The sequence below is a fragment of the Nyctereutes procyonoides genome, unplaced genomic scaffold, assembly GCF_905146905.1.
Source record: "Nyctereutes procyonoides isolate TBG_1078 unplaced genomic scaffold, NYPRO_anot_genome, whole genome shotgun sequence".
Classification (NCBI taxonomy): Eukaryota; Metazoa; Chordata; class Mammalia; order Carnivora; family Canidae; genus Nyctereutes; species Nyctereutes procyonoides.
The window spans coordinates 14,705,451-14,722,994 of NW_026575145.1; the positions used below are offsets into that span (position 1 = coordinate 14,705,451).

Below are 17,544 nucleotides of genomic sequence, written 5' to 3' on the forward strand. Positions count from 1 at the left end.
CAGCCACATTGGAGAGTGACTGGTGTAGTTCTGTGTTCTAGAAAGATCTCTCTGGCTGTTATGCAGAGTTTTTAAAAGGGCAGACTGGAGACAAGCAGGCCATTGAGGAGGCTGCGATGATAATATAGGCCAGATGTTTCTGCATGCTCACAATTTTTTTAATTAAAAAAAGGTATGCTTTTCTTCTAAATGAATGAAAGAAAAAAATGGAGAAAATCTTCTGTCTTTTTAAGTTTTTCTCGGTGTGTGAGAGCAGCATGTGCCAGAATTTAGTTCTTTGGCTGTTCTGATGATAAATACCAGAGGTTATTAGTCAGGAGTCTCCCAATGTGAAAGACATATTGAACTGATGAACTTTTACTCCCACTGTCATTTTAAAGAGATGGTATATATGCTGATGAATAAGGCACTTGATGACACTTTTTCTTCACACAAAAGATTTTTTACTACCCTAAGAAAATGAAAACTTGCTGCTTTTTTTTTTTTTTTTAACAAGGGCAAGAGGAAGAATGTGTGTTCAATCAGAAAAGCAGAGGCTTAAAAAGTCACCTGCTACCTGCCTCAGGCCATCTCCACCAGGGCTCCACTCTGAGCCATGCCTTAACACCATCCTGTGTTCCCACTGGGGCTCTTGCTGAGGAAGAAAGCCCCAATCCCCTGTGTTGAGCCTGGCAGATCCTCTTCTTCCCTCCCCATGCCATTGACAGAGGATGATCATCTGGTCTTCAAAATATAAAATATACCTTCCAAATATCGTATGTGCCAAGAATTGAAGGGTTTTTATGAGTAAACATTTCTTTGTTTAAGAACCTCTGGAAAAATTGACAAGGCACTATCCAGCCATTCAAGTGAAGATTATGAAATCACATGAAAAATACACAGAACATATTACAAGCCAAAAAATGAAGATTCAGAATTGCACCTGTGATAGCAGTAGAGCTATGTAAATGAACACTCCCGGCACATGGGAACAGAAGACCTTGGGGAAACACAATGAAATGTTAACATCGTTTGTGCAGAGTAGGACTTAGAGTTAACAGAGTCTGGTCTCATGGAATCATTTCTCAGTGCTTTGCCATTCTAAGACATATAATGAAAATAATACTAACTTCTAGGTTATTGTAAGAATTAGAGATAATGATTATAAAGCACTGAAGCAATGCCTGGAAATAAGTGAGACTAAAGAAAAATCATTACGACTTTTAAGTTCATTTTCTCTATTTTCCGAATGTGTTCTGTGGTAAATGGTACCTTATGGCGACTTCAAGTGATGAGTAGCGCCTACTGTTCAGGTTCTCCAAACTTCTTAGGTGCAGATACCACATCCTCTTCGCTTTAGTGTCATCACCCAGCAGAGGCTTGCCCACAGGCACACCAAAACATACATGCTGCTTTCTGAGTTTTGGGACAAAGTGTGCGTGGACAGAGAGGCCAGTGATTTGGGGCTTCCTCTTGCCTCGAGTGTGTGCTCTTGAGCGAATCATCTAACCCTTCTGGGCTTCTGTTTCCTTACCTACAATCCAGGCATTTGGACTCAGTATTTTCCAGTCCTTGGATACTTTGATTTTATCTTTCAGCCAGGCAGTTAAGGATAGGTGGCTTGGGAGACATTTTATTTATTCTAAACTAGAAAATTTTCAAAGGGGGAAGAATCCCAAAGGCCATCTAACTATTCATCTACCCCAGGGCAGCTCTGTCTCTCAACCATCCCGGGCAGATGTGTTCATTCTATTTTTAACATCTCCAGGGAAGTTTCTTCTGACTTCTCATCCTGAGTCCACAACATTTCTTCTCAGGAATTTAAGAGCTCTGTAAAAAGCAGCACGAGCTTCAAATTCTTTTGCCAAGTCATCTCTCCAGTGGAGGAGTTGGAAATCAGAAACACTGTGAGAATATGCCAACAAAATCCACACGTCCAATCAATCACCAGGCCCTGCCAATTAATTTCTTCATCTTCAACTCTTCCATATTGACTAACACTGCCCAAGATTCAGGCTCTCATCATTGTCCCTGCCTGGTTGACTTTGACAGCTTTTGGTTATGGCCTCTCAAAACTACATTTAATCCTTATTTGTGGCATGTCTCTGAAGGTGCAGGCATCGTCCCAAGCATGCAGGATGGGGCTGTGAACAAGGTAAATACAGCCCCTGACCTCACAGAGCTCACAGTCTAATGGGGTGGAGGATGTGCATTTTATAAACAGGCAGTTGCAATTGATTGTGTCAAGGAGGCCATGATATCATGCACAGGTGCTGATGACAGCATGGACTCTGGAGCTGACAGCCTGGGTTCAAACCTCAGGTCCTCCATCAGCCATGTGTAACTGTGGGAACCCCTGGGTACTCAGTTTCTTCCACTGTAAAAAGGGAGAAATATTAGTGCCTATTTCATGAGATTGCTGTGAGGAAGAAATACCTTTATACCAGTAGAATACCGCCTGGCATATCATAGTCAATCAATTAAAACATTTGGTTACACAGAATGGCCTATCTCTAAAACAACTCTGAAAAAGGTGCTCCTTCTCTTAAGGTCTTTTAATAGCTTCCCAGAGGTATGACCTATAGAGTCCTCTAAAATCCCAACCAAGTTCGCTTCTCAGGTCCCATGTCTACCTTGAAATGTGCCTGAATTGCTTCAAGTTTTTCAAGTTTCTAGCATACACCAGCCATCTTGCTCCTCTGAGATCCTGTTCTTGCTGGCACCCCTGGTAAGGAGGTATGGACAGTCCTCCCCTTCCCTGGCTAAGCTCTACTCATTCTTTAAGATTCATCTCAGGTGTCAATCTGTCTAGCAAGTTTTCCCTGTCTTTCTTCTATCTTCCCAGTTTGCACATTCTCTTCAGTATCACCAGTACCTCTGCAGAGCTTGAACTGCCACTTGCTACAATGTTCGATAACTAATGATGTGCTTGCTTCCCATCCACGAGTTCCTTCCCACTCATTTTTGAGTCCACAGTGCCTAGGGCAGTGCCTGACACACAGAACATACCTAACAAATGTTGGGGAACAAATATTCAGACCAAAAACGTTCCAAGTAGCTTTCAAACTGCATATAGCACTTGGGAGATATTGGTACAGTCGCTCTTTGCCTAGAAGTGGTTGATAAATGTCCCCAAATTTTACTCAGTGAACACCATGTAAATGAGCTGTCATGTTCCTTTGCTTACAAAATTACTTGCCAATTACACTTAGATGATCTCAGTGTAATTGCCATGTAAACTGTACCCTGGCTGAGATAGCCCAAATCATCAATTTAACTTTACCCTTTCATCATATGGTACTTACCACGTAATTAAATAAATGGTCAGCCACCACCACAATTGTGTATCTCCCCAACCAAATGAAGTGGCCACATTTGTCACTGATTTATCAGTTATGACAATATGCAACACACTTCCAGGTATTCTATCAGAAGCTTAAAAAATTTAAAAGCACTAGGTACTCTTGAGAAAGAAGTTCCAAGTTCATGAGAAAAAAGATAAGCATTATAAAAACTTTGTTTTCCTCTTTAAAAAAAAGAAGGCAGCACTAAGATATAAAGACAAAAATCCTCATTCTTCCTGAGAAGACCTTCTTCCTGAAACCTGAGATAATAAAAACATCTCCAGGGATCCCTGGGTGGCTCAGCGGTTTGGCGCCTGCCTTCAGCCCAGGGCGTGATCCTGGAGTTCCAGGATCGAGTCCCACATCAGGCTCCCCTGCATAGAGCCTGTTTCTCCCTCTGCCTATGTCTCTGCCTCTCTCTCTCTCTCTCTCTCTCTCTCTCTCTGCATGTGTGTGTCTCATGAATAAATAAATAAAATCTTAAAAAAAACACACACACACATTTCCAAGCATTTGAAGGTGAATTTAGCTCTTCAAACAAATCACGGTTTCTTTCAAATAAACAGTTGCATTTTGTGTGTGTGTGGAAGGTAAATGTATTTTACTAAGGTTGACATTCTTTTCTGATAGACTCGCTAATACCTTATACAAAAATTAGATACATGGGAGAAAGATCCTAAGTGTTGACAGTGCCTCTTGGTGACCAAATTTTAATTTGCTTTTCTGGATGCCACCTCCACATCTGGCACAGGTAATCACATTGACTTCCCAGCGTGGCCACATTAGGCAGAGTGGAGTCTCAAACAGTTTCTGTCTAAAGGGACCACTTGACTTCCAGAATACACTGCTCTGAGGCTCTGATTGAAAAAGAGGTCAATGCTGGCCCAAATATCACTCTACCCCCTGCAGGGGAATAATTGATGTGCAGCAGCCCCTACAGATGTGGAGTCACCAAGGTGATGGATGGATATAAGTATATTATTCACATGTACATCTGCTAATATACAGGTCCCAGTGCAAACACCAAGACTTAAGAATATTATGTGGATTTAGGACAATCCCTGAAGGACTCCAGTTCCATTAAAAATTTGTTTGGCAGCCTGGGGCAGATCTATTCCAACTCCCACATGTTTCATGCATTTGAGAGGGGGAACCAAAATGCTTTAAAAGTAAATTTAATAAATTTTGTAATGTCAAATCATTAACATCCTGTCTCGTCATACAGCCTTCATATTTTGAAATAGCAACATTAACCTGCGGAATTTTTTTAAACCTTTCTAATATTGGAGTTAATATTTTTTTAAAAAAAAATATCTTCCTTGTGTTTTCTGCCAAAGGGAATGAATTACATACTGAAAACAGGAAAAAACATTCCAATTTTTTCCCTCTATAGGCATTTCTCTTGTCACAAATATACCAGACAATACCCAGAAAGCTCTGTGACCAGAGTCCATTTTTGGCTTGGAAATAGAAGAGGAAATAATTTAACTCACAGACATTCTCAGTTATTGTTTGCTGATTTACAATACTAGTTACAATGTGCTGCCTGTAATGGTTGTAACACTGCTCTTACAAATGCTCATTCATTCATCTAGCAGATATTTTCAGTACTTATTATGCACATACAAGGCTGGGTGTCAGAGGACACTGCAAAGAGACACACAAGCCATCCCCTCAAGGAGGTGACAGTCTGGGTGGATAGGGAGAAATCCAACTTCTCTAGGGGCACCTGAGCTCCTCACACCACACATTCTTCTCAGGTCTCCAACAAAAATGCTAACAATTCACTCCAAATGAACAAAGCATCATCAAATACAACATGTTTATTTGATCTTCACAACAATCTTCAGCAGATACGACAGGCATTTTTCTGTTTCAGATCTGTTTCAGGCCTGAAACTCTTAACTTTAATATCACTTATATTGAGTAAACTGCTTCGAGATTCCAAAACTCCATGTCACCTGGTAGGTAAGTAGGATCTGCACATGGGCCTATACAAGAAGAGAGGCAGGAGGTGACAGCACCCTGGCTTAGAAGAATTAGGCCACACCCTGGCTTTTGTCTACACAGTGTCCTGTGGCCTGTGCGTGAACCCTCACAGTGCAAAGCCAGTCTGCAAATATTCTCTTCAGCCCGTAAATAGGAAATGCTTAATAAACACAGCGTTTCCCTGGTATCCTAATGTAAAACAATCATTACATCTTAAAAAGAGCAATAAACAAAATAATAAATTAGTAAAATGTCTAGCCACCAACAATTTTCAAAACAATGAGAACTGCTGGGTATCACCGCCCAAGTCCTTAAACTGAATCAGGCCAAAAGTATATCCCCAGGTGCTCTGAACAGTTCAGGAATCCTTTTAAACTGAAAATGGAAGACAATACTATTTGTCTCCTAGATGTCCAGAATTAGTTATGTAAGCGAAGGAATGTGGTCTGGGGCTCCTACATGTCCAAAATGAGCTTCCTGTCCCCACACATCAACGCCAAAATGCCCACATGCTCATGAATTCCCAACAGAGCTTTCCATTCCCAAGCTACCAAAGGAAGTAACTCAAGGCTGAGAGCTGAGTATTTTAAATCCCCCAAAGAGAAGTAATGCTGCTCCCCACTAAATTCTCAGCTATTCACCTTAAACTGATGGGAATCAAGGGGAACGAGCAAATGGAACTTCAAAGCTCCTACGAGGCTACTAGCTCTGCTCAGCAAGGCTGAGGGAAGTGGCAGCCAAACTCACACAGCTCAGTCTTTTGAAGTCTAACTGACAGTCTCCCATTAGCTGAGCAATACAGTCGCTGCTGTACAGTGGCAGCTGCTAGGCTTGTGAAGCTCGGCTTTCTTGGGCCAGGGCTGCCTGTCATCTCAGCAGAGGATGGTAGCCAGGGAGAGGTGGGCACCAGGAAGTAGGGAAAAGGAAAGCCCATCCTCTATCTCTTAACTTGGAGCAATGAAAAATGGAGCAGAGGCGGACATAGAAGGGTGAGCAAAAGACAAACAGCTGAGCATCTTCGGGGAAACTTTCTTGTATGGCTAAAAACTCCGTGAGAAGTATATATATTTTTTAACGAAACAAATGAAACCTATTTAATAAAAAAAAAAAAATACATGTAACATGAAGTTCTAAATATATGTGATAAATGCATGAAATATCTGTGTGGAGATTTTATTAGCCAGGAACACTACCAGTCTAATCCAGTTTGTTTTTATAAGTACTTAGGGTAATGAATGACACATGAAGATTGCAAACCCTTCAAGGGTACCAAGAACGGTAAACTCTGTCTGCAGGATTTGGTGCTTCTGTGCCACCTTGTGGTAGCCCCCTCAAATTGCAGGTACTAATCCTGAAATGAACAAGTTCTAGAAGGTGGGCTTTACAAGCTACCCCTATAAATACATACTCAACCTCTGTACACACATAAACATGGGCTCTACTCACTTTTCTAGGCCTGTAGCAACATCCATCCCTAGAGTATTACACACTTTCAGTCCATGGGGGCCCAGAGATGCTTCTACAGATAAACACTAATGGGACAAAGAGGAGACTTTCAACTAATGTGTAAAAAAAACAAAACAAAACAAAACAAAAAAAAACAAACCTGAATGCTCACTACAGTATTATTTGCAAAAGCATAAATAAGGACATGGCTTAAATGGCCATCATCATGGGAATGATTAAATAAATTGTGGCGCATCCACTCAATAAAAAATTAAGGAGCTGCTAAAAGTGCTATGGGTAATAGATCTTCATGCACTGACAGAAAGAAGTCTGAGATATCTTTAGATACAAAAAGCAAGTCATTGAATAGCATGTAAATATGAATTTTAAAATTCTTAAAATGTATGCACCTTTATATAAAGAGGTCCAAAAGGATATAGAACAGACTGTTTATGCAAGTTATCCAAGGGAGGGTAAGACTTTTTCCTTTTATTTTTATGTTCTTTTATTTGAATTTTGGTTTGAATTATTTTCCCAGTGAATACAATATTTTTCTTTAACGAGTTCTAAAATGTCAGCAGCTGCATGAAAGACAAAGTTTCTTTCACCTTCAGCACATGCTCCCCCACGGTCACCAAGCTTTTGTAACGTCTGTCCTGTCTTTCCCATGCAAATCCTTCTTGTAATGTTCACGTTCCCTAGTTTCGCACACCCCCAAAAGGCCCTAGAACTTTGGGCCCACTCTACACAGAGAAGCTTTCTGCCAATTTCCACACTCTTCGATATATTCAAGTCCTGGTTAGATTTCTGTCAGCTGGCAGGTAGCAGGCCTCGCTGTGCTATTGTCAAGGACATTAGTAGCCTCAGGGAAGACGAGGAAAGATGAAATAGACACTGCCATTGAGGCTTTTGACCATCCAAAAGAGAACATCAAAAAGAGAACTCTGATTCATCCCCCTCTCTGTCATCTATCCCCTCTCCTCTGTTCTTACCTACCTACCACCTAATGCTGACTCACCTCCTCTTCAGTTTTCTCATGGTTAGACATCACTTCATCCATTCAACCACAGCCTCTGTGATCTCAGTCTTATTCCACCCTTGCCTAGGTAAGCAAACTCCCTGGAGCACACTGGTCTTTCCAGGGCTGGAATCTGAACGTGCTTTTGAGATGGGTAGAGACCTGTTGCATGCTTATCAGTCTGACCTTGAGATCTCCTGAACTCTTGATTCCTCAAACTGCGGAGATATCCATGTTCTTTTGGAACAGAATCCCCAAAATAGTATCCTTTTAACACACTTTCTATTCACATCACAAACCAGGGACTCATTTCCTTAATATATACAAAACTCCCATAAATCTCGAAGCAAAAAGCCAATGACCCAACAGAAAAAAATAGGCTAATAATATGAACAGACAGTTCTCAAAAAAGAAATACAAATGACTCCTAAAAATATGAAGAGGTACTCGACTCCACTTAAAATACAAGAAATACAAACTAAACTACAATGAAATGCCATTTGTAACTATCAAAGGGACAAAGATCACCAACGTGATAACAGTTCAATAGCAAGCATGTGCACATGGAGGCATTCTCCATGCCCTGCTGAGTATAAATTGGTACAATCTTGATAAAGGACCATTTGGCAATACAGAAAGATTGTAAATGTATATAACCTTTGACACAGAAATTTCATATATAAGGTATTTATCCTAAGATATACTTACAATGATGCAATGTGATGAATATACAAGCAGATACACTGAGGCACTGTTTATAATTTTAAAAGGACTGCAGCAACCTAAGTTTTCATCAATATAGAACTAGTTAAGTGAATTATGGCATACTCATAAATGGAACACTGTGCAGCATTCAAAAGGATAAAGTAATTCTACATTTGCTCTTTTTGAATTATTGGTAACATAAGTCAAGGGAACAAAGTTAAGTACAAACATGCATTTGTTTTCAAATACCTTGAATACTGAAAGAATATAAAGAACCAAGGAATACTGGTTGCCTCAGAGGCAGAGAATGGGTAACTGGGGGGACAGAGGTAGGAGGCTTACTTTTGGCTTTCTACCTTTTTATTCCCTTTCCTTTATTTACCATTAGAATTTTGTGTTACATCCATATACTCGTCATTAAAAAAAAAACCCACACATTTAAAAAAGCTGATAAACATTGTCTGTATCCACATCTTTCAAATGCTATACTCAAATCCATTTTCCATTATGCTCATAGTTATCCTTTCTCTAAGCCATGGACCTCATCCATTTAATCTATGTCAAACTGACTCTACCCTCATGTAGAATTTACAGTTGATTCATGTTACTCTACTGTTTTAAAATAAAATCAAATCTTCATGGAGTCCCTTTGCTCTCAGAGAAACATTCAATCCATTAAAAAGACATTCAATCTCCTTCACCATCAGCCCCAACCCTACAAGACCCCAATCCAGTTTCAGCCACACCAGATAGCTCACCACACCTCCCTAACTTGCCCATAAAATTTCCTCACATCTCTTCTCCTCCCCTCTCTATCCAAAAAAATCACAAATGGCCTATGAGGTTTACATCCAGTTATTTCTTTGAGCCTTCCTTACTCTCAGGAAGAAGAAGAAGAAAAAAATTTATCTCTGTGTTCCTATCAGTACTTTGCTTATCCTACGAGAAATTTACTGTTCAAAATTATATTACATTTACCATTTATGGCTCTATAGATGACTACATTTAAACTATGGTCATCTCTCTTAGATTGCAAATCCCTGGAAGAAAGAAGCCAAACTCATTTATCATGTATTCCTAGCACCTACATAATTGCCTGGCACGCACAGGTGCTGGATAGACGAACTCTTCATCACCATTTCTCCCCATGTTTTCTTATTCATCAAACTGAATTAAGAGCATTGTTCCTCCAACGTTATTTCTATGTGGCTGGTTAATGTTTGCCCAGTATGACATGGCATTGCCTGTGCAAATTTATCTCCCAAGTTTAAATCAGGCCCTTGTGCTCTATGGTGTCATAGACTTTGCATTCTCCTACTAGATATCTGAAATGCTATGGATTTAAAAACTGCTGTTTTCCTGCAACTGGTTTTATACAACGTGGTGCCCATTTGGTGAGTTAGGCATGCATAAAAACAACTTGGGAGATCAGAGTTATCTTTTCAGAAGCAAATATGGACATGAAATGAAATCTCTAGAGGGAGAAGTTGCTGTCCTGCTCCGATGCTTTACTCATAAGCCCTCTAAGTCTGAAGATATTACAAATTCTCTTAGGGGAAAAAAAATCTAAATAGTCTGCCCAGAACTATTTATGAGGCTTCTTTAAAAAAAAAAAAAGATTTTATTTATTTTTTCATGAGAGACACAGAAAGAGAAAGAGGCAGGGACTCAGGCAGAGGGAGATGTAGGCTCCCTGCGGGAAACCCGATGCAGAACTCGATCCCAGGACCCTGGGATCATGACCTGAGCCAAAGGAGACGCTCAACCACTGAGCCAACCAGGTGCCCCTATGAGGCTTCTATTTATGATGCATTGAGTCAAAAATGCAGTTTTTTGTGACTTCTCTTTCTTTAGCCACTAAGAAAGGTAAAGAGAGAAACAACCTAAACGTCCACCAACAGGTGAAAGGATAAACAAACTGATAAATCTATACAATGAAATACTACTCAGCAACCAAAATGAATAAGCAGTTGAAACATGTAACATCCTAAAACTAGGTGAAAGAAATCGGGGGGTGGCGGGGGGGAGATGAACAAGAGAGACAGAGGACACATATTGTTTGATTCCATTCATGTAAAATTCTAAAAAGTACAAAATAATCTTCATAGTAACAGCGGATCAGTGCTTATTTAGGGATTAGGGAAAGGCTGGGAGAGAAGGTAGGAAAGAATTATAAAAGGGTGGTGAGGAAGCCTTTGGAGGTGATGGATATATTCACTATCTTGACTGTGAATATGGTGTTATGGCTGTATACATTTGCCAATTTGTTGAAAGTTTTAGACGTATATATTTTAAACATATACAACTTATTGTTAGTTATACCACCATAAAGCTGTTTTAAGGAAAAAAGTAGACAAAGGTGAGGAAGAAGGGAATCTGTCGGAGAGCGTAAGTATACAATCTGTTTTAAAAGTGGTTTTCAGAGAAGAGGGATGCTCAATACTCACAAAATACCTTTCCAGAGTGACATTTCCCTGAGAATGTCATTTTCTAGGAAGACAGGAATTGTTTTTTGAAAGGAGCAGCCAGGTTGCAAGCAGATGATTAATTATCATGGAAAATCATTGATGTATCATCGCAATTTCACAGTATTTCTTACAGTTAAAATAAGGCTCCTTCATATCTCTCATAAAGGTATTGTGAAGCTTTAATTGATTTGTGTTGGTAAAAACCCTTGGTTACCGTCATGGAAAATAATTGAATTAAGTATCAAAATATAAATGTGCAACTTTTGTTATTGTCTTTACATTTGTTTTCTTTACAATAATCACTGCAGGGTGCCAGTTCTTCTAACACATTGTTAAACCATGGAAGACACCAAACTTAGGGGCTTGCATGTCTGTTGATTTAATGTTAAATTATAGAATCTATAGAGGTGTTTAAAGAAACTCGTGTTTAAAGAAACTCATATAACTATCTCTACATACTGGATAATCTTGTAGGTACCACTTGCCCACTCAGTGAGGAGCAGTAATGACTTATGCAAGTTGAATTCAAGGATATAAATCTCTGAGCTTAGTTGTATACTTTCTTTATGGGAAGGCAGGCATTCTTTGCCTTCTTTTGAGAAGAATAACTTAATATTAACTCAGCACCACAGTAAGGAAATACAATAAAAAATATAAATGACAGTATTGATCAGGAGGACAAGGTAGACATTGTCCTCAGAGACTGAGTAACTCAGAGTTTGTTTGAGGGACGTTTAAACAACAGGCTGTATCTAGAGCAACAGCCACTGCACGTAGTATAGCAGTGACTCAATAATTGTCCGTAAGTATCACTGCCAATCCACGCACACTGAGTCTTCAGTAACTGGTAGCCAGCATTATTCATAATTTCAGAAGTCAAAGTTATGATTGTGATTTAGCATTCACCGAGCAGATCTGGAGAGCATAGTGCCTCACTATTTGCAAAGCAGAGATGAAGATGCTCCTATGTTATCTCTATTCCAACCAATATAATTAGGTGATGCTAGAGAAAACTCATTTCAAGAAAGTGTTGATCATTAGGTAACAACAAGGTTATTCTTTAAGAGATAAACATTTTAAGAAGGACTCTTTGCTGTGGATCTAGTGTAGAGATCCACAACAAAGGGGATGATGGGTGCACATTTCGGAGGAGACTGTCATTATGAGGCAGGTACACATACGTGCAATTCATTATGGGCAGCTGTAAAGAGTTTGGCAACTGATTAAGACTAGAATGCAATAGTCACAGACAACATGTGGCAATTTACATTTAAATGTAAGTTAATTATAATTAAAAATTCATTTCTTCAGTTGCTTAAGCCACATTTCAAGTGCTCAGGAGATACATGTTGTGAGTGGCTCCCATGTTGGACATTGCAACCTTGAATATTCCATTCTCACAGAAAGTTCTATTGGATACTGTTGGGCTAGAATGAGGCAGAGGCCAACATGGCAATACTAAGAAAGGAACTCTGTAAGGGGGACTTGAGAATGATGAGTGCGCATTGATTACAAAGAGGCCATGTTGCTCAAATCCCAAAGAGAAGTGAGACCCTGGTTCCTACTCTCCTAGCCTGGCTTTCAACAAATAGCCTAGGGTTAAAGCCCTCTTCATGTCCCCATGCCCTCTGGGACCTCAAAAACTAAATGTGTGTTTTCCATAAAATATTAAATCAAGAGAAATTAAGACAGCACACTTAATGTGAAATAAAGTTCATATACTCCTGTTTAAACACAGATTAGAATTTCTGTCAGAACAATGCCAGTGAAAAGTTGACATTCTAATTAATACAATTTACATTATAAAGCGCTGAATATCTTTATCTTGCTATTATGAAATGCCCTCTTTAAAAGAAAAAAAATCAAGTTTCTACTGAACAGGGAATTGAGTACCAAGGGCAATATGTAAAAACCCATGTACAAGAGAGGTGGTTAGGGTCACTGGCATCTTTACACACCATCAACCCGGGTCTCTAAAAAGAGAAGCAATACACTCATCCTCTTACACATAGTTTTGTCATCTTTTATCATCCACAAGGCTATTTTCATGCAGCAATAGGATTTTGAGGCTGTTTTACTTGCAATGATATAAAACATACTGCAAAAAGTAAACACCAAAAGCCTAAAACATCCTCTCTCTCCTTCCCCTTTTCTCCCCTCTCGTCTCCCTCTCTCTCATTCTCTCGTTTAACATCACAGGGAACTGTCTGGAACTCTGTGAGCTTGCACACGTGTAGGACTCCCACACAATATTTATTCAATCCAAATTCTGAGTGTGTAAGAGGGGCAGAAAATCAACCCTACAGTTGGGTACCCAAGGATCCGTGTTCATTGCCTTTGTCAATTTTATGCTATCGGTGAAAGGAATAAAGATGAGATCCTTAAAGCTTGAATTTTCATTTCCTATGACAACGTGCTTTTTCTTCATGCTTTATCACACTCCACTACTTGGTTTCCACCCCTTCATAATTGATATCGGCCATTTGAAGCATTCAGTAAAAACCTCATGAGGTTCATCAAATGTCCCCCAGTCTATAATTCTTGCTTCTAACATATTCAGAAGCATATTCATCCAAGTATTTTCCACTTCCCCTCCATGATTTTCCCTGTGCACAGGGACGAGTGTAATGACAGTTGTATTAATTATATGCTGAAAAAACCACATAGCAGCAAAAATGATGGAGATCATCGTTTTAAATATTTTATTAAAATAACCCAGTGTAGAACAGATAATGTAGACCCTCTTGATAATGAGAGGTTCATTAATTTTACAAGAATTCTAGAAAGCTTAGAATGGTCATCAAAATGATCTCTTTCATTTATTTATTTTTTTCAGAAGAAGAAAACCTTCAATTATAGCTTTAGAGAACAGGAGCTTAGTACATTTTTAAGTTAATTACTTACCTTTCTGGAAACAGTTTTGAAAAAATAGCTTGAAATATGGAGGATTTAGATTTCATAGTATATTACTTGAAATGCCTGTAAATTTTCAGCCTTTGCAGTTTACCCCATTAAAACTTGGTTTCATTAGCATATAATGACTTCTGATAAATAAAATTGATATTCCCCATAAACAAACAAGCAGTGCATTAAAATCTTTCCATTACTAACAGCATAAGCAACACAGTCTTGCCTACCAAGTGTGTCTCCAGGTACAGTTTAAGGCTGTCCGTCTCTGCTTTAGGGGGTGTCCAATTCTCAGTGGTTTCCATGGCTTCATTTAACCACTGAATGAATTCATCCAGCTTGTTTACAAACCCCTTTGTGACAGAAAAGAGAAGGGGAAAAAAGGACAAGAAAAGCATGTTAGTTGATCATTTCTTTAAAGCCAATCTTAAAAATTCCAAACCTCATGGAGGGTAAAATTGATAGCACTCCATTCCCATTCTAGTTCCACACTGTGGAATGGCATTTCCACTATTCCAGGCACTGAAATCTATCAAAGTGGAAGGAAACTGTGCGTGATTCCCTCGCAGCTTTTCCCCAGGAACATTTTTTTTTTTTTCTGAGAAATTTGGATTGGATTGTCAGGCGTCTTTATAAATGTGTCTTCCAATCATCAAAACATTTCTGGTGTCTGACAAGTGCCCCCTCACCAAAAAATCAGGTCAGGTCTGCTAGGAACCCTCGCTGGCTTTGGGGGATAAAAGCATTCCCGGAAAGATGGTGTTCTTTACTCAGAAGCCAATGGAGTTGAGTTGCCTTAACTGAACTACAAATCTATTTTTAAATCACATAAGTGTTTAAAGGGATTTGGATGAGTTCTACTGACAGCCCAACTGTCTGTGGCTGAGCCTGGGTTCTAAGAAGCAAGGAAGGGTAGAGGAGGTGGGATCAATGAGCAAAAACGTAAACACCTGAGTCTGGGTGTGTCCCACACATAAAGAAATGTTCTCGGCTAAGAAGCCCAAATCACAATAATCTTGCAATTTCTCAAATAGTGGTTATAAAAACCTATTGACCATTTAAAAGAACACATCTGTAGAAACGGAAAATATTTTGAAAAAAAATGAAAGCCCAGTTGTGAACCTAAGGGAAAGAAATGGGGCTGGGCGCCTGCTTTCCATGTCTGGGGAAACAGCACCACCTGGAGGTCGACAGGAGCAAGGACAGGCTTCTGCATTTGTGGCCACTGAAATGGCTTGGGACGCTATTTTCCCTATTAAACTTAACCCGTTCTTCAGATTTGCCTTTTGATTAATTTTGATTAGTATCTCTAATGATTAACTGAGGATATTCTGAGACTGAATTGAGAAGAGGCGAAAATTCATTTTCTTTATCATGCTTCTCAGAAGCTAGGCCTCTGTTTTCTCCTAAACAATAGTTTAAGATTTATAACCCTTTAATCCCAGCAGTTGATTGGCCTCAAAATGATTATTAAAAGAAGAGAAAATGGGACTGAGAATGGTGGCAAGTGAGAAAGGCTGACAAATAGCACTCAGAAACACATTCCTGTCTGTCAAAAGGAGAGAGAGCAGAGATGTGGGCATGAAGGCCCATGGCATCCATCAGATTGTCCCATCATGCTCTGGCCTGTCCTCAGCCCATGAGGAGCTCAGCCAATCATCCCACGTGGAAGTATATTCTCTGTTTTCCCATGCTGCTAAATGTTATCCAAACTTACCCTATTTTATTCCTACTGTGCCAAGGTCAGAGGATAATCACACCCATTCTTTTGCAAACCCACCTTAATCAGATTGCTTTGGTAAAGCCAATAAGAAATATCATGTTGGGGTCATGTTAACTAGAAACTAAGGCCTATGCTTTTGCAATTGCCAGGGCTGGAAACGAGGAGGTAGTCTCACATGCCTCAACTCCTAGCCTCCAATTCCAAACTAATGACATCACTGGGGCTTCCTTTGGTCATCACTCAGAAGCATTTCTTCCAGGTAAAGTGAAAACATATTCAACAGGGATGGTTTCATGAATTCCACACAACACATTCCCTTGCCAAAGGCATTTTTCTGATGATCCACCCAAATCATCCTATTCTCTAATTTTCTCATATTGTTTCTTGTTCTAAATGCTAGGAGTCCATGCCAAGTAATTCCTTTTGCCCTTTCTCATCTATTGAGGGTATCAGTTTGTCTGCTCTTTCTCCTTTTCCACATTTCCATAGATTTGAGGGTTGTCTTGTTTTTCATTTCCTCTCAAATATTTGAGTCTTTTTTTTAAAGATTGTATTTATTCATCCATGAGAGACACACAGAGAGAGGCAGAGACATAGGCAGAGGGAGAAGCAGCTTCCCTGTGGGGAGACTGATACGGGACTCAATCCCTGGACCTCGGGATCATGCCCTGAGCCGAAGGTAGATGCTCAACCACTGAGCCACCCAGGCGTCCCAGTACTTGGGTCTTTTAACACAGATGTTACTTCAGGCTCACTTTCTTCAGTCAAGCATTCCCACCTGTTTAAAACAGCACTCCCCAAGTCCCTCTTTCTGGAAGACTTCCCACAACTCGGAATACATAAATTCTTATCTGACTTGATGTTTACCATAGATCCCTACAGATGTGTACAGTAACCTGTGAGCAGAAACAAGGGTAGAGTGTATTAGAACTGAAGTCCTAATTCTTGATGCTCTCATAACTAATTTCAGTGAAAAATTAAGACACACTTTGTTGGCTACATGGACTTACAGAAATACCATCTATGGAAGCTCATCAGAGTATCAGAATCTAGATGGTTGATAACTGTGAGATGAAATGATCTTTTATATTATTAAATAGTATTTACTATTGAATTTGGACTTGAGTGGTTTTATCTGTAAATTGGTTTGGGGAGAAAATTAAGTCAGGAAGTAAAGTATTTTGGAAACAACCGATTAAATCCAAGAAGACCAATAGTAGAAGACATTATTTGAAATATAATCAGTTATATACTATTTATAATCTCTTCCTGCAAAAAACAAGCAAACTAAGCAACATGCATATATGTGATTGCATGGGTACCTCATCACAAAAGGTTAGTTTCAGCCAATGAGTATTAAACAATGTGTGACAGATTTCCTAACAGAACCATGATTACACAGTTAGTTGAAATCCATGAGAGGCAGATTAGGCAAACTCATGGGACCCAGGTGAACCCTTCTGGATGATCTCTCTGCATAGCCTAGCCATACAGCAAAACCAAGGCTATCTGATTTGGAGGAAACAGAGGTCCTGTCAAGACTTCCCTGTGGATTTCCTCTAAATTATATCCCTACTTCACCAATCCTCATTGGTTGCAACCTTTTCTCAACTCCTTTCTTGCCGGTGCTAAAAAGTTCTGTTGCCATCACAACAGAAAGCTGGAAAATCCTTATAAGCTTATAATAAAAAGCTTAACACCCCCTCCTTAGGAAGCTCTTAGCTTTCCACCTCCCCTCCTGCTAATAGTCGTAGCCACAAAAATATAAAGAGGTCATAAAGGTAAATGAAACTGGAGTCCATCCGATTCTTGATACCTTTGTCACCTGTTTTTCCACCTCTCTCAGCCTCTTTATGTGTGTACTGTCACCAGTGTTCTGCGTAGTGGACAGTGTACTGTGTAGTATCCCCATATCAGAAGTGGGCCCCTTAGAAAGGCCAACTAAGTGCCACTCTATAAACTGAA

The 17,544-nt window shown here is 39.6% G+C and overlaps 1 protein-coding gene across 1 annotated transcript in view; it reads right to left on the minus strand.

Annotated features, from left to right (window-relative positions):
* AKAP6 (A-kinase anchoring protein 6) overlaps positions 1-17,544 on the minus strand; it is a 482,960-nt gene that overhangs the window by 226,717 nt on the left and 238,699 nt on the right. Inside the window, exon 5 of the mRNA XM_055309349.1 lies at positions 14,087-14,209. Within this exon, the coding sequence (XP_055165324.1) occupies positions 14,087-14,209 (123 nt within the window). The remainder of the gene's footprint in view (positions 1-14,086; positions 14,210-17,544) is intronic.